General features: G+C 51.8%; 2 protein-coding genes across 2 annotated transcripts in view; one reads left to right on the plus strand and one right to left on the minus strand.

Annotated features, from left to right (window-relative positions):
* Window positions 1-12,607, minus strand: part of cdk15 (cyclin-dependent kinase 15) — a 15,308-nt gene extending 2,701 nt beyond the window's left edge. The window contains 14 exon segments of the mRNA XM_067260956.1: window positions 2,922-3,076; window positions 3,274-3,367; window positions 4,204-4,324; window positions 4,743-4,868; window positions 5,129-5,195; window positions 5,369-5,413; window positions 5,415-5,464; window positions 5,554-5,648; window positions 6,175-6,266; window positions 6,441-6,533; window positions 6,535-6,581; window positions 6,584-6,611; window positions 9,208-9,239; window positions 12,562-12,607. Coding sequence (XP_067117057.1) covers window positions 2,922-3,076; window positions 3,274-3,367; window positions 4,204-4,324; window positions 4,743-4,868; window positions 5,129-5,195; window positions 5,369-5,413; window positions 5,415-5,464; window positions 5,554-5,648; window positions 6,175-6,266; window positions 6,441-6,533; window positions 6,535-6,581; window positions 6,584-6,611; window positions 9,208-9,239; window positions 12,562-12,607 — 1,091 coding nt within the window.
* Window positions 12,608-13,564: 957 nt separating this feature from the next.
* als2b (alsin Rho guanine nucleotide exchange factor ALS2 b) overlaps window positions 13,565-19,713 on the plus strand; it is a 37,227-nt gene continuing 31,078 nt past the window's right edge. Inside the window, exons 1-12 of the mRNA XM_067260203.1 lie at window positions 13,565-13,635; window positions 14,265-14,358; window positions 14,555-14,700; window positions 14,841-15,940; window positions 16,166-16,526; window positions 17,435-17,606; window positions 17,929-18,025; window positions 18,173-18,250; window positions 18,414-18,599; window positions 18,708-18,879; window positions 19,063-19,249; window positions 19,469-19,534. Coding sequence (XP_067116304.1) covers window positions 14,336-14,358; window positions 14,555-14,700; window positions 14,841-15,940; window positions 16,166-16,526; window positions 17,435-17,606; window positions 17,929-18,025; window positions 18,173-18,250; window positions 18,414-18,599; window positions 18,708-18,879; window positions 19,063-19,249; window positions 19,469-19,534 — 2,588 coding nt within the window. The 5' untranslated portion in view covers window positions 13,565-13,635; window positions 14,265-14,335. The remainder of the gene's footprint in view (window positions 13,636-14,264; window positions 14,359-14,554; window positions 14,701-14,840; window positions 15,941-16,165; window positions 16,527-17,434; window positions 17,607-17,928; window positions 18,026-18,172; window positions 18,251-18,413; window positions 18,600-18,707; window positions 18,880-19,062; window positions 19,250-19,468; window positions 19,535-19,713) is intronic.

The raw sequence follows: 19,713 nt of genomic DNA on the forward strand, positions 1-19,713 counted from the left end.
GAAAGATAACAGAATCCCGTTTGTGTAGCTGACTTGAGAAAATACCCACAACTCAAGTGTGTGTTTGTGTTGTGTGTTTGTTTAGCAGATGTGTCTATCCAAAGGGACGTGCAGGGGCGGGCGGGGGGGGGGGGGGGGGGTTGATTCTGTGATCTCTTGCTTCATATGCTGTCCAACTGAGCTAAAGCCATCATGAAAGATGTGTTGGATGTCAACTTCATGGTTAAAAAGAGGATGCGTCGGGGAAGAACTGCTGAAACACGGTTACTATACGTCTGCTTCCCAAACTGTACGGATGAAGAGATATATGAGCCAAACACTGAGATAACTCTGGAATGTAGCTGCCACACACAGGCACACACACACACAGGCACACACACACAGGCACACACACACAGGCACACACACACACACACAGGAAAAAGTGTGTCTGAAGTCCCAGTAAGACAGCCTGAACTGTGATGAGAGATCCTGAGGAGTTGCTGTGGTGTCATCAGCACTGTTTCAACCCAGTGAGACTCATGCTCTGCTTGCTGTGAACTCAGTCTGTGGTTTCTGCACTCTGTTCTGGAGATCTTAACGAGAGCCTTGTGGCTGGTTGATCCAGTACTCTGGACAGTACGCATGATGAGTTAGAAGAGCAGGCAGAAGATTGGAGGGTTCGAAATAAACAGCGTCTATTTTTTATGTTTTTTCTCCCTCATGGACAATTTTGCATCTCACAGTCCCCCCCCCCACACACACACACACACACACACACATACAAGCATACATCCCACGCACACACACTGGTTACACTACAACCAAGTAGCGTCCACAAGGGCATGGCTTTTACACACACACACACTGAACAGGTTTCCTGCTTAGGTCAGTCAGTTTTCCCAGCCCATCTCTCCCCTGCACCTCTCTCTACGTGCTGGCCACCCTGTCTGCCCTGCTGCCGGCTGCCAGGGGCCAGCCTCTATCGGCCTTTCAGGACACACATCTGGAGGGGCCACTTTGCCAGAGCAGGGAGCCGCCAGAGAACCACCCAGGAGGGCAGACACCCTGGACCAGAAGAGAGGGCAGCCAGGAAAACCAGCAGACACCCTGGACCAGAGGAGAGGGCAGCCAGGAGAACCAGCAGACACCCTGGACCAGAGGAGAGGGCAGCCAGGAGAACCAGCAGACACCCTGGACCAGAAGAGAGGGCAGCCAGGAGAACCAGCAGACACCCTGGACCAGAGGAGAGGGCAGCCAGGAGAACCAGCAGACACCCTGGACCAGAGGAGAGGGCAGCCAGGAGAACCAGCAGACACCCTGGACCAGAGGAGAGGGCAGCCAGGAGAACCAGCAGACACCCTGGACCAGAGGAGAGGGCAGCCAGGAGAACCACCCAGGAGGGCAGACACTGGACCAGCTGCCCACAGAAGCCTCTCCCTCATGGGTGTCCAGGCAGGAACACCACACACACACACACACACAAACACAACACACACACAGCACAGTTTTCCCCCTAGGTCAGCTTCAGCTTCCTGAGCAGTAAGTCTGCCAGAGAGGTGCTACGTCCACCACCCTTCCTTCCTTGCCCACCCACACACACACACTCCCACACACCCACTCTCAAAGATACGCAGTCCCACTATTAGACACACACACACACAGAGAGAGAGAGAGAGGAGCTGCCCCAGAGCCTCACTGCTCTGTTTGTTTTCCACATGTTTTATGTAAAATGTGTCTCTCCTTCAGCCAAACCCCAGACATGTCTTCTCAACCCCCTCCCCAGACCCCTCCTCCACCCTGCCCTCCTCCTCCCTCCCCTCCTCCTCCTCCTCCTCCCCTCCACAGCGTGGGTCTGAGTAGAGAGGCTGACTGTGTAGTCTGGATATATTCAGATATGCATTCATTAAGCATTTAAGAATCCACAGTTTATTTATTCATGTTGGTGGTGGAGAACTTGAACGGTCTGGTTTGGGACCCTTATCCGTTCTCCTGAAGAGGAGTGGGATTATGGCATGGGCTGTGGGCTCGGCCTGGGTCGACCCCCTGTGTTGGGCAGACTCATTACTGGATGAGAGGGGAAGACTAAGGAAAGTTCTTGTGGAGGCCTAATTAGGAGGGTTGGGAGAGTTTGAAAGACTAAGATGTACTTTATATGTGCTGATGATCACTCACACGCGCGCAGACACACACACACACACACACACATGCTGTAAGCACAAGTGAGTCAGACACTTAAAGTTCTTTCTGAAAACCACATTCAGTCTGGTGATTTGAAGGTCATTTTTTTCCACATTCCATCATCCTCCTTGTGACCACAGACAGTTTGCATGCACGCTAGCAAAGGCTCTTCTGGGTTGTACATGAGATGTGTACATGCCTGTTAGCATGACAGGCTAACTTCTCAATCTCAACAGTGCCCATGGTAAAGAATCATCCACGACTCATCCCAAATCGTATAAACACATGCAGAATCAACTTTTGTTCCTGAAGATTCGACAGGACATTCCAGTTCCTTCTTTTCCCATCATGTTATTCTACACACACCTAAAGACATCCGTAATAACTTGTACTTTTTAGAGCGGTCGGATGTATGAAATTACACCCTGGCTTGAGCTCAGGGTTGCACATTCCTTTCTTATCAGGTCATCTTTACATAAGAGGAACCAAACGAGAAAAACAAATATGTGAAAAGTAAAAAAGATGAATTTAAGATTAAGATGTTAGACTTCATCCAGGCTGACCTCTGACTGAGAAACGACACGGCTCTCCAACATATTCAGTGAGAGCTTCCATTCTCAGAGTTACAATTGAGACAGCCTCAAACACGGACAGCAGGTCAACTGCCTAAACAGGACACGCCGCCTCTGCTTCTGCTACAGCCTACTGGCGCCCCCTAGTGGTTAAGGACAGAACAGCCAGTAGGGTGTCTCTAGGTTAACCAGCGCCGTCCTCCCCTGACCCATGTGTTCGTGGCTGTGCTTCCTGTGCAGACAGGACGCCGTGTTTGGTTTGGAAGGGGACGAGACTGACCTGGTTTGAAGTTGGGCAGCTCGCTGACCCCAGGCCAGCAGACCTCGTTGGGCAACCCCAGAACCTGGTCAGCACAGCAGGAAGGAGGGTGGAGAGGTGGACGGGAAGAGGGGAGGAGAGGAAGGGAAAGGGGGAAGGTTGAAGGGAGAGAAGGAGAGGGGAAGAGTGGAGTTAAGGGGTGGAAGGAGAGGAGAGACAGAACAAAATCCTTAGTCTGACACTGTAGGACAGAGAAGATCCTGAGAAAGGACTTCTACTCACGGTCCAAATCTTCTGTAGCTGTTCGAAGACATCTGCCACCCCTGGGAAAGCTGGGCTTCCCTGAAGCATCTCGATAAAGACACACCCAGCTCCCCTACAGCACAACAATGTGCACAATGAAGTGAACAGAGACTCTTGGGAAAACTTGATAGAAGACAAAGCCCTACACATACAATAACACAGCATGTTAGAGAGAATTAAAGACGTTAATCTAAGTCAACAAGAGTTTAGATTACGAGTAAATAGCTTACGGCAAAGACCAACAAGTTTAATTGCTGTACTTAAAATATAAATCCCTGTTTTTGAATTTCTCAGCCCGCAGGAGGCCCTAAAACGCATATGGTCCTAATCTGTCATATTTAGAGAAGTTGAAGTGAGACGTGGCCAGATATCGTTAAAGCAGGAGAGCATTTATTCTCTACATGTGTTTCCTGAACACATCCAACTTTAGAGAAAAGTAAAATTTCTCCTGAGGAACATTCATCTGCCGTACTGAGATGGCAGAGATCCACAAGAAGACCATGGCTAAGAGGCTAAGGGAGATGAGATGAGAGAGGAAAGGAGAGGAGAGGAGAGAGGGCTGGGCAGACGGCCATAACAAGACCAGGGCCAAGAGGACAACCTCTTCTCGACACTCCCTTTGGGATGAGATGAGGTGAGCTAAGAGCTACACATCCACCCAGGAACAACAACATTCCTGCTGCTACTTTGTGGGTGACTGAGGTCATCGTAGGTCTCATATCTCTCCTTGAACTCACTACCCCCAAATCATTTTCACTACCCCCATTCATCCAGTATACCCTGCTGTACGGACTACACAGGAAACCACACAGGAGAATGTTTAGACCAGTTCTGGGTCTGTGCTGGAGAGGGTTGGAGGTTCCATACTGGAGAAGGTTCTAGGTTCTGTGCTGGAGAACTAGGCCTCACCAAATGTCCAGAGCAGTGGAGTAGTCCGTAGAACCGAGGAGAACATCAGGGGGCCGGTACCACAGAGTCACCACCTCTGATGAGTAGGTCTGGCAGGGGATGGACTTGGACCGGGCCAGGCCTGGACACAGGAACAACCAGCGTTGGAGGTGGAACCTTACAGCCTGTCCCTGAACATGTGACAGCCTGTTGTCTACTCAGCCAATTAGCCGAGAGTGTGAGATTGGAGGTGTGTCGTAGGAGCTACATAGACTTCCCCGAGAATAGAGCATGGACTAACCAGTGTGTGAGTTTGTGTGTGTGAATGTGTGTGTGTGTGTGTGTGTGTGTGTGTGTGTGTGTGTGTGTGTGTGGATGTGAGTTCATATGTGTGGGCACGTGTGTGTAACAGAGTGTGTGTAACAGCACAAGTGTGTAACATTGCATGTGTAATAGGATGAGTGTGTAAAAGTGCGTGTAACAGCATGAGGGCGTAACAGCGCGTGTGTGGAACAGAGTGTATGCGTGCAACAGCATGTGTGTTGCACCGGGATGCCCACCAAAGTCAGCCAGTTTGAGTTCCCCCAGGTAACTGATGAGCAGGTTACTGGAACATGAGATCTGGGAGAGCAGGATCAGGGGTCGGGAGGTTAGGGGTCAACCACCAACCACACACTTCATTCAAGCTATTCGGTTTGGTTTCCTTCTTTGATCCTGAAGGAAATTCAAGCGTTCAGGTGACACTTTGTTCACAGCGAGAGAAGAGGTTTTAGAGGTGAATGTGTGATATGGTGGAGTGGTATTCATCACTGTTCATTATTGAAGAACAGTTATGGTTGTGAATGTGCCATCTACTGTTTGTTTTTTTTAACATACCCTCGACTGTTGACACTAGTTGTGGTTGTGAACATACTTAGTGACGGTGAGAAGAGTTGTGGTGGTGAACGTACCCTGACATTGTAGGAGTGAAGTCCTCCAGGATGTTGTGTCATGTACTGGGCCAGGTCTGTTTGCTGTGGAGAGCGACAGGAAGTGCCTCCATACAAAAGTACGGATGGCAAACAAAATACAGTCAGATGGAAAACGAAAGATCGTAAACAAGTACGGTGAAACGGCAGCCAGTGAATCCGTTCCTCAGCTGTGTGTATGATGACTCTGTGAGATGTTAAACTCTGGCGACACCCACCACGTATTCAAACACGAAGGTGAGGGACTCTCGGGTGTGGATGATTGTCGTGGAGGAGGACGATGTTGGCGTGTTTCAGCCCTTTCAGCAGGGAAGCTGGGACAAACACACACACACACCTTACATCAATCATGTGTCGAATCGTGTGTGTGTGTGTGTACGTTTGTGCATGCGTGTGTTCTAACCTTCTCTGATGGCTGTGAAGGGCACGCCCTCCTCCGTCTTCATGCGGATCACCTTTAACGACTGGACATCACTAGACACACCCGTCTAAGCCTGGCTCCTGCTTGCAGCCACAGAGGGAATCATCTGACGTAAACCTCACTCTCCATGAATCCTTTTACATCCAAATGTTCCCCCAGCCAGCCAGAACATTGTTAACCTGGCTGTGTTGCGCGCGCCCAGTCTGGAAACTTCAGCCTCACGGAACCTGACTTTACGACTTGGTAAGCCAGCGTTCTGTCTTCCAGGCGGCGGTGTTGTAGTACCTTATGAACCTCGCCATCTGGGAACCCTTTATGAGCCCTTGTACCTCACAACACAGCAGTAAACCTAACCAACAAAAAACTCCTTCACTTGGACAAAAAAACTGGTCTGTTTAATCTTATCCCCACAACACAGTTCCTTGCCTTACTATTCCAATCCCCTTACTGATCCCGAAATAATTCCAAGTGTTCTAGAAGAGGAGGCTTTAGAGGTGGATGAGGAGGAGGGTCGTGGTTTCATGATCTGATGAATGTCTGAGTGAAGTCATGGTTGATCTGTCTGGGTCATGTGGAGGTGCAGGCTGTTGCAGTGTTGCTTACCGGCTGATCCCCTTGTAGACTGTGGCGTAGGTCCCCTCTCCCAGTTTCTCCAGGTTCAGGTAGGAGTTGGCCGTGCCAAACTGCAGGCCTGTCTTCTGAGAACGTGGAGGACACACAAGCAGGCAAACACACACAAAAGCACATACACACATCACACATGCACGAACAGACAACACACACACAGGACGATACAGTTGATATCAACATGGCTGCTGTCCAGAGTCAGGGTGTGTTTTCCTAGGAAGGGAGGGGGGGGACGGAAGCACTCACCATTGGAAGTCCTGCTCAAAGCTCTTCCCCCCCAGGGGTTCGCTGTTGCTCCGCCCCAGGGGGTCGCTGTTGCTCCGCCCCCTCTGGAGCGCGCAGCCGGCGCACCTGCAGCGTGTGGAACCAATGGGGGTGCGGCTCGAGGAGGACGACTCTGACTGGTCACTCAGCTGGGACGGAGGGGGAGGGGGGAGAGAGATGAGGGGAGGGGAGAGGGAGGAGAGAGGGAGAAACAGACAGAGAGGGAAGGAGAGGGAGGAGAAAGGGGAAGGGAGTGAGAGAAAGAGAGGGATAGAAAGAGAGGTAGTCGATAGAGATAGAAGGGAGAGAAAGGTGGAGAGTCAGACAGACAGAGAGAGGGGGGAGCGAAGAGAGGGTTAGAGAGAGGGGCATGGACCAACAGGACACCTTCGGGAAGAACATAAACAACCAGGCACTAACACATCCACTAGCTCCAGACATGGAACTACACTTCCCATGATTCCTTTCTACAAGGACATCAGCATTTGCACCCTATGTTTCTTTCTCCTGCTAGAGAGGTGTGGTAGAGAGCAACAGCAGAGGGAGGTACTTCAAAGTTTAGATTTCCTGTCAGGTCAATATGACTGTTTCTAACTGACACAGCGGACAAAGAGATGATTTCAATCAGCTAATGACAGAAGCCAAAGAAAGGCCAAAGTTATAATAACACACATGCACACACACACTCATGAACACACGTGTACACACACACACACCCTCTGAAACACACACATACAAAACACACTTCAAACAGCTACCTCAGCAGACGGTAAAGATGAAGCGCTCCTGCTCCTGGCAGAAGGAACTCCTGCATCTCCATCACCTCTTCCTCCTCCTCTTCCTCCAACCCTCTTCCCTCCTCCTTCTCCTGCCCCCCCTCTTCATCCTCCTCCTCATCTAAGCCACAGCGGGCAGCAGCAGCATGTACGCACGCACTCCGAACCCAGAACCCTGACCCACCATCCAAATCGTCCATCTTCCTCCTCTCCCTCCCTCTCATTACCCCTCGTTCTCACCAACACTCCTCCCTCTCCTCCCTCTTTTCCCGGCTGAAGGGTGGGGAAGGCCCGCAGCTCATATGACTAGCATGAGCCTGTCTTCATAAACAGTGTCCCATGACTATCCCCCCCATCAGAGGGCCTTGCTGGCCAGCTCAGCGCCTCCCCCTGAACAAGAGTGTCTATTCAAGTCAGTAGTCCTCTGCTGAGGTGGAGGCAAGTGTGTGCGCGTGGTTGTGTGTGTGTGTACATGTGTGTACGTGTGTGTACGTGTGTGTGTGTGTCTGCATGAACTGAGACAGAACAGAACATGCAATAGGGTGTCTAAACTATATTAGCGATGTAAAGAAAGATTTGATTTCCTAGGTTGGCAGGATATGAGCTAGCAGGCTAATTGAAGACATACACGCTCGCACAGTCACTCCATGTTCCACACAGACAGCTCTGAGCCTTCATACCACTCGGTGTGTGGGTAGTGTGTGGAGAGGACCAGTGAGTAACAACACGGCAACACAGTGCTGCCAAAACCCTCCTCCAGCCCTTAATCATCCTCACCCCTCCACCTCTCTCTCTCCTCACCCCTCCACCTCTCTCCTCCTCCTCACCCTTCCACCTCTCTCCTCCTCCTCACCCCTCCACCTCTCTCCTCCTCCTCCTCACCCCTCCACATTTCTCCTCCTCCTAACCCCTCCACCTCTCTCCTCCTCCTCCTCACCCTTCCACCTCTCTCCTCCCTCCTCCTCATCCCTCCACCTTTCTCCTCCTCCTCACCCCTCCACCTCTCTCCTCCTCCTCACCCTCCACCTCTCTCCTCCTCCTCACCCCCTCCACCTCTCTCCCTCCTCCTCACCCCTTCCTCTCTCCTCCTCCATCTCTGCCAAGCATACAAACCACACATTCTGTTTACCGATGATTCGTTCCTTCCCTCGTAAATGTGTGACGACTCCTTTCAGTGACTCAGGCGGAGTGGCAGCTAATAGCTCCTCAAAAAGAGTCATTATGGGCTTGAGCTATTGAGAGCAAGCCTCCCGATGAAGAGAGACGGAGATGCTATTTCAGTCCCTCTCTGTCAGAGCAGCACTCATGGTGCTCCTCCGCTGCTGGGAGGAGACAGGCTTAATGGCCCTTGAAGTAAAATGCCTCTCCAACTTTGTGTGACAGGGGTAGCTGCTCTGAGAGAAGCTCTAGCAGTGTGTGTGTGTGTGTGTGTGTGTGTGGAGGAGTCCTATGTATTCAAATATAGGCTCTCTTCTCATCTCTCTGTCTGGATGTCTAGCTCTCTCTCGGTCTCTCCACCCCCCCCCTCTCTCTCTACCTTGCTCGCTCTTTCTGCTTGTTCACACCCAGCTCTCTCCAGTAGGGGGCAGTGCTCTACCCTCCCCATCACGCCCTGTCTCCAGGGGAAGAGGACGAGAGAGCGAGACAGAGAGGAGAAGGAGTGAAAGGCAGACTAATTGTCTCAGTATTATCCATGGGGGGGGGCCCCGCAAAGTTCAGATCAATTAGTGAAAGCTTTACTGAACCAGGCAGGCCAATTAGAAACACCATGAGAGTCGATGAGGAGCGTCATCATAATCTCAGTTGAAAATGGGTCCAGGGATGGGAGGGAGGGGGCCAGGAGTGTGGTGCCAACAGGTACGTGTGTGTGTTTCTGGGGGGTTCTGATAAAGCTACAGGCTGGAAGACTGACAAGCAATGTTTCTACAGAGACAGGGAACATCAGAGTGGAACATCTGGTCTCTCTTACCTCCTCATATCCCAGTTGTCTCTGTTTCAGACCTGTGGAAACACAAAGAACAGAGACATGAAGACAGCGTCATCTGAACAGAGAACTGCGTGAGACATCTCTCAGTCAACAACACAGCAGCAATGTATAAAGTAAAAAAACAAGTTCACTTTGAGACATCGAGTGAAAAATCGAATCAACTGACATTTGCGTAGCCCGTTTCACAAGCACTGTTACAGAGAGCTTTCAAGTGTCCCAGATCAGCACCCATAACCAACCTAAACCCCTCAGAGAAGATGAACAACCCCCCCCCCTACACACACACGCAAAGTTAAAGAAACCTCGGGGAGGACCACTTGAGTGAAGGAGCCCATTCAAGAACTTGTTGTAGATGATTCGATCAGACAGAACGTTTCTACCAGTACACAGGAGATGTGATGCTGAGAGACTTTCTGAGTCCTGTTCCCGGGGCAGTGGGACTCTGAGACTGGGCAGAGTTGAGTCTGTGGATGGGAGAGTTTACCCTGAACATGAAGGATGTAGCAAGAGACAACAGAGGAAGACAGGGGACAGGAAGAAGGAATGAAGAAGAACGCTGAGATGACGCTGAGGGAGAGGGAGAGAGGGAGGGGGAGTGAAAGAGGGAGAGTGAAGGAGAAGGGAGGGGGGGGAGAGAGAGAGGAAGGAGAGGGAGAGAGAGAGGAAAGGAGAGAGAGACGATGAGAGAGATACAGTGGGAAAGAGAGACTTCTGGCTGATACGTTGAACGCTGAACACATTCTGGGTCAATGGGAAGATCTTGAGCCGATGTGACAGACAGAACCTTCTCCAAATCTCTCTAATGGAGTCTTCTATCTCCTTTAATGCACTTTACCCTCAAGTATTTTTCTGCACTTCCTGTGATTCCAGAGTTTTTTTTTTGCTGAGGGGGTGGGACTTCCTGGTGCTGTGAGACCTGACAAATCCACACATCCATGCACCTCAACCCCTCACACACACACACACTGCTGCAGTCAGTGTGATTTATGGGAGGGCGACAGAGGCACGGAGCGATAGTAACTCATTCTGTATTACGCTGGGAGCAGGCCTTGTACTCTACATCCCTCCTCCGTTCTCTCCCTCCACCCCTCCATCCCTCCACCCCTCCACCCCTACATCCACCACAGACACACTGCCCTTATTAGTATTCAGCCAACAGAGCGGAACAAAGCAGTGGGGAGCAGACAGGAAGACAGGCATCAAGCAGCCTGTTAGAGAGAGAGAGAGAGACAGAGAGAGAGAGAGAGAGAGAGAGAGAGAGAGAGAGGAGAGAGAGAGAGAGAGACAGGAGAGAGTGAGTGAGTGACAGGGAGGGAGGGAGGGAGGGAGGGGGAGAGAGAAAAGGAGAAAGAGAGGGGGGGAGAGACAGAAGGAGAGAAAAAAAGGGGAGCGCGAGAAAGAGGGACAGGAAAGAGAGAGGGAGAGAGAGAGATGTGATGCTATGAACAGGAGGGGATTTGAACCTGCAACATCTTGATCTGCCTCTCTATACCCACCCACATGAATGGCAGGTATAATAGGGATGATGGTTCTGTGTATGTGTTGTTGATATGAATAACAGGCAGACATGCTGGGTCTGTGATATGAATGTGTTAAGGCTCACATGATAGGACAAAATGTAGTAGGAGTAGCAAAAAAAACGTGTTTCCTTAATCTTTATTGTACAGAAAAATCCAATATGGCGGTTGTAGCAGAGACCCACTGTTCAAACATTATTTAACAAAAAATGTGTGTGTTTGTGTGAACAAAACATGTAGGCTGACAATGCAAACAGTTTTTTCTTCAACTTTCATAAATTGATCAATTATTTTCTTAAATCAATGCTGTTATGTTTAAGTAAACTAAACTCTGGACCTTCCGATTGGACAATGTTATCTGAACTGATAGTGAGCCAGGGGAGGGGAGAGAGAGAGAGAGAGAGAGAGAGAGAGAGAGAGAGAGAGAGAGAGAGAGAGAGAGAGAGAGAGAGAGAGAGAGAGAGAGAGAGAGAGAGAGAGAGAGAGAGAGAGAGAGAGAGAGAGAGAGAGAGAGAGAGAGAGAGAGAGAGAGAGAGAGAGAGAGAGAGAGAGAGAGAGAGAGAGAGAGAGAGAGAGAGGAGAGAGGAGAGAGAGAGAGAGGAGAGAGAGAGAGAGAGGTAGGGAAAGAGGAAGAGATAAAGAGGGAGAGATCCGGGAGGGAGAAAGGTAGAGAGAGGAAGAGAGATAAAGAGGGAGAGACACAGGGAGAGGGTAACAGGGGAACAGAGACAGAAATAGAGATGATGAGAGAGGTAATGTGTAAGTAACTTAGAAACAATAATAACCACAGTAAGTTGGGCTCTCATTCTCAGAGCGCAGTGCAGAGGGCACTTGGTTGCATTTGAGCTGGCATTGGCCCAGGCAGTTGGTTTTATGCTTGGAAAGTGTTTTCAGCTCCAAGCAGACAGCACTGGTCTGTTGTGTTGTTGTTTTCTCTGCAGTTGTGAGAGAGATGCATAATTCAACTCCAGCACTGCCCCCCCCACCCCAACCTGACAACCTACATCTACCCCAGGGAGAGAAGCTGTGGGGCAGCCTCCCCCTCCCTCTCCCCCCTCCTCTTCCTCTCCTTACCTCCTCCCTCATCCTTTCCTTGCATTTCCCCTCCTCCTCCTCCCCTTCCCTCCTCCTCCTCCTCTCCTCCCCCCTCCCCTTCCCCTCCCTCCTCCTCCTCTCCTCCCCTTCCCCTCCCTCCTCCTCTTCTCCTCCCCTTCCCCTCCCTCCTCCTCCTTTCCTCCCCTCCCCCTACTCTTCTTCTCCTTAACTTCCCCCCTCCTCCTCCTCCTCTCACCCCCTTGCCTCAGTCCTCCTCCGATAAGTGCCCAGCACATGTCCTCTGCTCAGCACTTTGCTGTTTTCCACCCCAAACCTGTCCCCGGCGTCGGTACATTCTGACACCAGCCAGGCTGTGCCAGGATGCCAGCTCAGAGAGTCTCAGAGGGCACCGCCTCACGTCAACACCTGCCGCTATACCCGTGTCTTCGCGCCGACAGGGCACGAGTCTCTATGGTGATGTTTGTCCTGTGAGGCAGCTCTGAATGTCACTGCTTGTTATTGCATCACGCTTTCCAGGTAAACACAGCAGGATGGAGGAGGTGTGTGTGTGTGTGTGTGCTGTGGTGTGTGTGTGTGGTGTGTGTGTGTGTGTGGGGGGGGGGGGTAGAGGAGTAGGACTGTAGGTGGAAACTAGGTGACCAAGTCTAACAGCTGGAGCGTGTATGCTGCGCTGCTGTGGTAAGGATGCTACGATGTTAGGGAAGGATACAAGGATATAAGGAAAGGGTGTCAGATTTATGGGGTGTCGGTTCAGAATGCTCACCCAGGCGATGGAACGCCTCCGTGGCCGCTTGTCGCAGGTTCTGCATTCCCCGGAGCGTCCTGGACTGTGGAACGTCTGTAGGCTACGGATCCTTTAAATGAACCTCAGGTGGAACAGGGCATCCTTAAAACGGCGCTGGGCGCAGCGTCAGCAGCAGCATGGTGGAGATCCTTCCGCCTGTTCAACAACAACAATCTCAGAAAGGCAGAGTAGCCTGTGGTGCGGGCAGGTTTTGTTTCCCTCCTCCTTTATTGTCCTTTAGCCTGAAGGTGTTTGCTTTATTTCCCTCTCTCGCTCTGTTTGCTCGGTCCTTCGTGATATGGCACTGCGCTCTCTCTCCGTACTGCTGCCACAGCATGGGAAAGTCACTAGCCAATCAGCTTGGAGGTGGGGGAGAGCCGGGTCTGTTAGTGTGTTTTGAAAGGTCGGAGCGTTCTGTTCAGGGAAATAATGTGCTTGCATGTGGAAGCTGCGGGGGGCAGGAGAGAGCCGTGTTTACCTTTGGGTTGACTTTAAACTGGCAAAAGTGACCCTGTAGGCTACTGCCAATAGCTAGACTGACAAAGGAATCAGCAAAAACTTAAAACCATCGGTCATTTGGTCTGGATTATTTATCTCAGAAGATAACAGTGAGTAATAACTGAGTGACAAAAGATAAAATGCCTGATGATCTTTAACATTTAAAATCCTGTTAAAATATCTGACCAAGAAAGTAATGATGACATTTTGATTCCACATCATTCCACCCATCTCCTCACCTGATAAATGGTAGCCTACTCTTTCACAGTTAGTCAGCGGTCGCAAACAACATCCAACCTGAAATTGCTATACATTATCATTATGTGTTTAAATGTATTTATTTTATCATGGTCACCGTCCTTTTCAGTAATGAGTGCCTTAGCCATACGAACACTTCACCGCGAAATAGATTTGAACCTTCTCGGATTCCGTTCAACTTCAGTGTTCACAACAACCAAAAGCGAATACTGTCGAGCTTGAGAAAACATACTGCATTTCACGTTTACGAAACGATCAATAATTTACCTACCACTGCCAATACACTGAGTTCTGGTGGTAAGTAGTGCGTGTGATAAGAGAATGCTTAACCGTGATTTACAATGGAAAATAAATAGGCTATCAATAATAACCAATAAGAGTCGAGTAGGCTCCATCATCGAGTACTAGTGTAGTGAGGGGATGACACTTCAATAGTGCGAATTGAAGGTAAGCTAGCTCGCTAGCTAGACTAGCATTTAAATCTATAATACAGCGACTCAATGACTCATTACGACAACACCTTATCTAGTGAGCAGCGGTCTATTTAAACTATGTATTTGGCTGGCTATAGGTAAAAATGTTTTGCTCGATATCTAGTTAGGTAGCTACAGTACTAGCTACAGTAGCAGGCTATCTTGATATTTGCTTTTCACAAGTCGATCAGGTTGCTTTTTTCCAGTCCTTACAGACTGGCGAACATCCAGCCACCCCTCTCCCCACATGTCACGAGAGTAAACAACCACGCTATCTGCTTTGTCTACAATCTCTTGGTCAACAAGATATTATTTCGGGTCTTGTGACAATAACAACTGTGTTTGAATGTCATTGTATGTACTTATTTTGACTACGCACTAGCTTACTGACAACTAGCTAGAAATGTAAAACAATTTTAAATTGTTGTGTATTCTTCTCATCGGACAAAACAGCACTACCATCTGAAGCTAAGGAGACACACCGACTGAAAACAGAGTACCAGAGATACAATGAAGCACACCCAATGATGGAGTCTCAGAGGAAGAAGTATGTTGCCCGGAGGTTGGCTTTGAGCAGGGAATATGACCAGTTTATGACATCAACAAAGAATAGTTTGTGTCCAGGGACTGCCACTTTTTGTGTCAGTGGGTTGAGAACAAAGTTCCCTTTATCTTAGTTTCTTTTTCATTTCAGAGTATGTGTCTGGACTTAGCTTGTTGTGTGTGTGTTATTTATTTTTAAGCTCTGGAGAGGACAGTCCTGGGGAAAGAGGATTGCTCCACTTGTGGAAGGGCTACTCCTGCAGTCTCACTCCAGACAGGGTTCTCCTTCCCCGGCCAGTCCTGCAGGTAGCCCTGGGAACCAGCCATGGAGTTATGCTCGTGGAAGGTAAAGCTGTATCTCAATATATCTCAATATATGTATCTCAATATACATATCTCAAGTCTGTCTCGATCGAGTCTGTATCCTTAAAAAAATGTATCCCACGAATCTTCCTGACTAAATTCTGTCCTTGTGACCCATCACAGGGGGGCAGGTGTACAGTTTTGGGGCATTGCCGTGGAAACAGACGCAGGTGTCGGAGCCTCTGGAGCCCGTTCTTGAGAGCACGCTCAGCGGCCAGCACGTCGTCTCCGTGGCGGCGGGCGGGCGCCACAGCGGGGCGGTGACGGAGGACGGAGGAGTGCACATGTGGGGGGAGAACTCCGCAGGCCAGTGTGGGGTGCCAGGGGTCAGCGTAGTCCCCAACCCCACCCCCGTGGGCGTGCTGGACCCAGACACCTGCCCCCCTCACAGCGTCCGCGTCCTGGAGCTGGCGTGCGGGGAGCAGCACTCCCTGGCTCTCTCCGCCCAGCACGAGGTGTGGGCCTGGGGCAGCGGCTCCCAGCTGGGCCTGCTCACCACCGCGTTCCCCGTGTGGAAGCCCCAGAGGGTGGAGCATCTGGCGGGGAGGCACGTGCTGCAGGTGGCCTGTGGAGCGACGCACAGCCTGGCCCTCGTGCGCTGCCTGGGCCCCCTGGATCTTCGTAGGCCCTTCCCGGACAAGTGCGGCCAGTGCAACCAGCAGCTCTACACCATGACTGACAAGGAGGACCATGTGATCATCTCAGACAGCCACTACTGCCCCCTGGGAGTGGAGCTGGGGGAGGGGGAGGCCAGGCCGAGCCTCGGGGGAGGCTCCAAGGCACCGTGTCTCCGTAGTTCTCCGTCAGAACCCCTCCTCTCCTCCCTCAGCCCGGCCTCGGCACCCCCGGCCTCTCCTGCTGGGCCCCCAGAACCTTCCTCCAAAGACCCAGGACTCACCCACCCAGAGCTTGTCCTCCCTCCACCGCACCCTGCAAAACCACAACCCCCACCGCCCTGCTCCACAGCCTCAGGTTACTCCCACCCCCAGGCGCCCCAGGGGAGGGAAACAGGCAACCCCCAGAGAGACCCCCAGCCCTCCCCTGCCCCCTCGTCGGCCTATGTGGACAGCGGTCAGGCCGCTGGGGGTGGAGGTGGGGGGGCGGGGGCCAAGAGCTCCCCTTACCCAGACGAGCAGGAGGTGAAGGACTACCTGAAGAGGCTCTCAGAGCAGACTCTGGCCGAGCAGACCGCCAAGACCCTCGCTGGAGCGCCCGCTCTGCAGGTGTGTGACCGCTCAGCGCTAGTCTGACCCCTGGGGACTGTCACATCACTTAGTAACTGGTGACACCAAACCTCCTCTCTGTTATTGAGAATTAAGGCCAACCAATGTTGGTTATATTGCCAGAGCTCAGGGCTCGACATCCGTAACTATTCTTTGTCGTATCGTTTTAGCCCGTAGCTTAACTCCAGTGCTTCTCAGCTCTAACTGTCTACCATGTTGCTTCAGCCCATCCCGGACCCCAGCCCTCCGGAGCCAGAACCAGGCAGTCACCCCCCCAGCACAGCCGGCTCCACCCTCAACAGCCTGGTGGTGTCCTGCGCCTCGGCCGTGGGCGAGCGCGTGGCCTCCACCTACGAGGCCCTCTCCCTGAAGAAGATGATGAACTACTACTACCCCTCGGTGGGTGGCGGCGGGGGGCCCGGGGGGGCCCCTGGGGGGGCCGGGGGCCCCGGGGAGGGGGGTCTAGACAGGGTGCTCCTGGAAGAGACCATGCAGGGGAAGAAGAGCTCCAGTTTGGGGGACATCCGCGAGGAGGAAGCGGGGGGGCTGAGGAGACGTCTCTCTCTGCCCGGACTCCTCTCTCAGGGTAGATACGCTGTTCACCTCTTATCCTCCTCCTATACTAGTCTGTGTAAGTAGGACACCCCCCTGTTTGTGTACATAAGTGTGTACGTGTGTGTTTATTTGTGTGTGCGTGTTGGTGTGCGTCTTTTGAGCTTTTCATCCCACGACCATTCGCTGCGTGTTGGAGAGCTGTTCTTTGGACTAGCGCAGTGAGCCAGTTTGCTGGCTTGTGTTTACGCGTGTGTGTGCGCTTGTATGTGTGTGTGTGCGCTTGTATGTGTGTGTGTGCGCTTGTATGTGTGTGTGCTGCAAAGTTTCTGAAGCATTCCCTGTGTGTGTGCATGACGTGGGTTCGCCTCTCAATGCCTGCGCTTGTGCTGGGATTAAAGGAACTCAGCCACAAAAGAATGCCACCCTCATAGTTAAAGTCTTAAGCAGGGACGAGGTCTGCTGCAAGGAGCCAGACAGGTCCTGAAGAACAGACGAGAGAGAGGGGGAGAGAGAGGGAGAGAGAAAGTAAGGGAGGCTCTGGTGTTGTGGCTGTAGATTGAGACACCAGCGTGTGTGCTGTCTGCAGTAGCCAGGTGAGTGTGTGTGTGTGTGTGTGTGTGTGTGCGCGTGTGTGTGTGTGTGGCTGGCTGGCGGCCTAGCTGAGGGATAAGGTAAGTTCCCTGCTGTTTCAGGACTTAGCAGCTTCTAGCTCCACCCTGACAGATGGCTCCCAGTGGGGACAGGTGTGTGTGTGTGTATGTGTGTGTGTCAATGTACGTATGTGTGTATCTTTTTATATGTGTGTGTGTGTATACGTATTCATACATATGTGTGTGCATACATGTTTGTGTGTATAATGTGTGTGTGTATATGTATTTATATACGTGTGTGTGTGTGTATAATGTGTGTATGTATTTATATACGTGTGTGTGTGTCCAGTGTCTCCCAGGCTGCTGCGTAAATCCAGCCGGCCCAGACTGCAGGCCACGCCCCTCACGCCTGTGGGCGGAGTCCCGGAGGCTCGGGAGCTCCTCCCCTCTCTGCACACGGAGGTGTGGAGCTGGGGGCGGGGCGACCAGGGCCAGCTGGGCCATGGCGACACTCTACCCCGGTCAGTAGCAGCCAATCACAACAAGTGGGAGGAGCTTGCCAGGGGGGTGGGGGTGGGGGGGGGGGGGTAATGGTGGTTATTAAGGATAGAGGATGAAGATGTAAAATGTGTATATATAGTGAAATATAAAGTCAAATATAATGTGTTTATTTTCATTGATCCGATGCTTTACATACAGTATATGGGTGGATTTGAACCTTTTACCTCTTATTCTGCAGTCAAATGTTCTAACCAGCCCTACCTATTGAGTATTAAAGATTGTTGGGACAGGAGACTGTGTTCACTGGTGGAGGCTGACGGGGTGTATTTGTTTTGTGTTCAGGCTGCAGCCTGTGTGCATCAAGAGCCTGAGCAGTAAGGAGGTGGTCCGGGTGGTTGCAGGGGCCCACCACTCAGTGGCTCTCACTGCCCAGTCCCAGGTCTGTCTGCTCCGCCCAGGATCTCACCCTCTCAGCTGGGACCAGGCTGGGAAGGGGATTTAACCTGGTGCCTGTCTGTGGGTGTGTGACTGTGGACTGTGTGTGCTTCTGTGTGTGTTTGTCTGCCTGTGTGTGTGTTTCTTGCAGGTGTTTACCTGGGGCAGCAACAGTTCAGGACAGCTGGGACACATGGAGTCTCCCAGCACCATCCCCCGGCTGGCTAAGGTAACCTCTCACTCCCTCCCTCACACACATTTGATTTGTCAACACAGCCAGGTCTGTGTTTGTAGCTGACTGTCTGCCTGCTGTGTGGTAGCTGACTCTGTGTGCCTGCTGTGTGGTAGCTGACTCTGTGTGTCTGTGACCCTGTGTGCCTGCTGTGTGGTAGCTGTCGGAGGGGATCCGTGTGTGGGACGTGGGGGCTGGGGAACAGCACACCGTGCTCCTGGCTGATGGGGACTGCTGCCAGCCCATCCTGTACTACAGCGGCCTGCAGGTGAGGGAGGGCCCCGCCCCCCAGGACCTGCCGGGGGCGTACACACAGCAGCCCGTACTGCTGCCCTTCTGCATGAACGTGAGTACTGTGGACATGGGAGTACTGGAGTGTGGATGGGAGTACTGGAGTGTGGATGTAGCACTTACCATTGCTCGGGTTCACTGTGTGTGTGTGTGTGTGCTCCAGCTGGGCTACGTGAGCGGGGTGTGTGCGGGCGGCCAGACCTGCGTGGCGCTTGCTGACCGTAACGTCATGGGCTTCATCGCCAGCTTCCACGAGCTGGCCGCTGCCGAGAGGAAGCTCTACTGCAAGCTGAGCAGCATCAAGGGCCAGATACTGCGCCCCCTGCTGGACCTGGGTAACACTGACCAGACTGACCATCATGAGACCAATAATGCTCATCATAATAATGTAGGGGTGAATGGCTCTGATGAGGTTATAGTGCTGTCATACTCTTTAGATGTCTCTAATTCTAAATGTGTGTGTGTTTGTGTGGGTGTGTATATCTGTGTGTGTGTGTGTGTGTTCTCTCCGGCCCCAGAGTCCCTGGGCTCGGCTCTGGGCCCGTGTGCAGGCCTGTTCCAGATGGTGGTGGCTCGCTTCAGCCACCTGTGTCACCTGAGCGGCCAGCACGCCGCCGCGCTGACCTCCACGCTGCGGCGGGGCCGCGAGGTCAGGGGCCTGGTCCTCCTGGACAACAGCAGCATCTTCCTGGACTCCTACAGAGAGCACGTCCCTCTTTACTCTCACTCTCTCACACACACACACACGTATACACACTTACACATACACACTACACACATTCACACATACACTACACACTCACATATGTTTTTCATGGGGATGGGCTTAGCTCAGTGTTTCGAACATTTGACTGCAGTTAGAGAAGTCGCAGGTTCAAATCCGCCCTGGACTGCTAAATGACCCCTCCTCCTGTCTGTGCTCAGGTACTGCTGCTCTGTGGGGAACCTGCAGGTCATGGGGGGTTTCCAAACCCTGGCCAAGCCCTGCCTGTGAGTCCTCACTGCACCCCCCAAAACACCCCTCCAGCCAGCTACCTGCATGAGTACTGTCAGCTACATCAAAACAAGTGCAGCATAAGTGACAAATGTAGTCATCGTAATCTGTACAAAGTGTTAAATGTCAAAAAACGACGAGTCATAAGGAGAGGAGTTGTAGTGTGACCAGTGTC

Source organism: Osmerus mordax, chromosome 22 (genome assembly GCF_038355195.1).
Source record: "Osmerus mordax isolate fOsmMor3 chromosome 22, fOsmMor3.pri, whole genome shotgun sequence".
NCBI lineage: Eukaryota > Metazoa > Chordata > Actinopteri > Osmeriformes > Osmeridae > Osmerus > Osmerus mordax.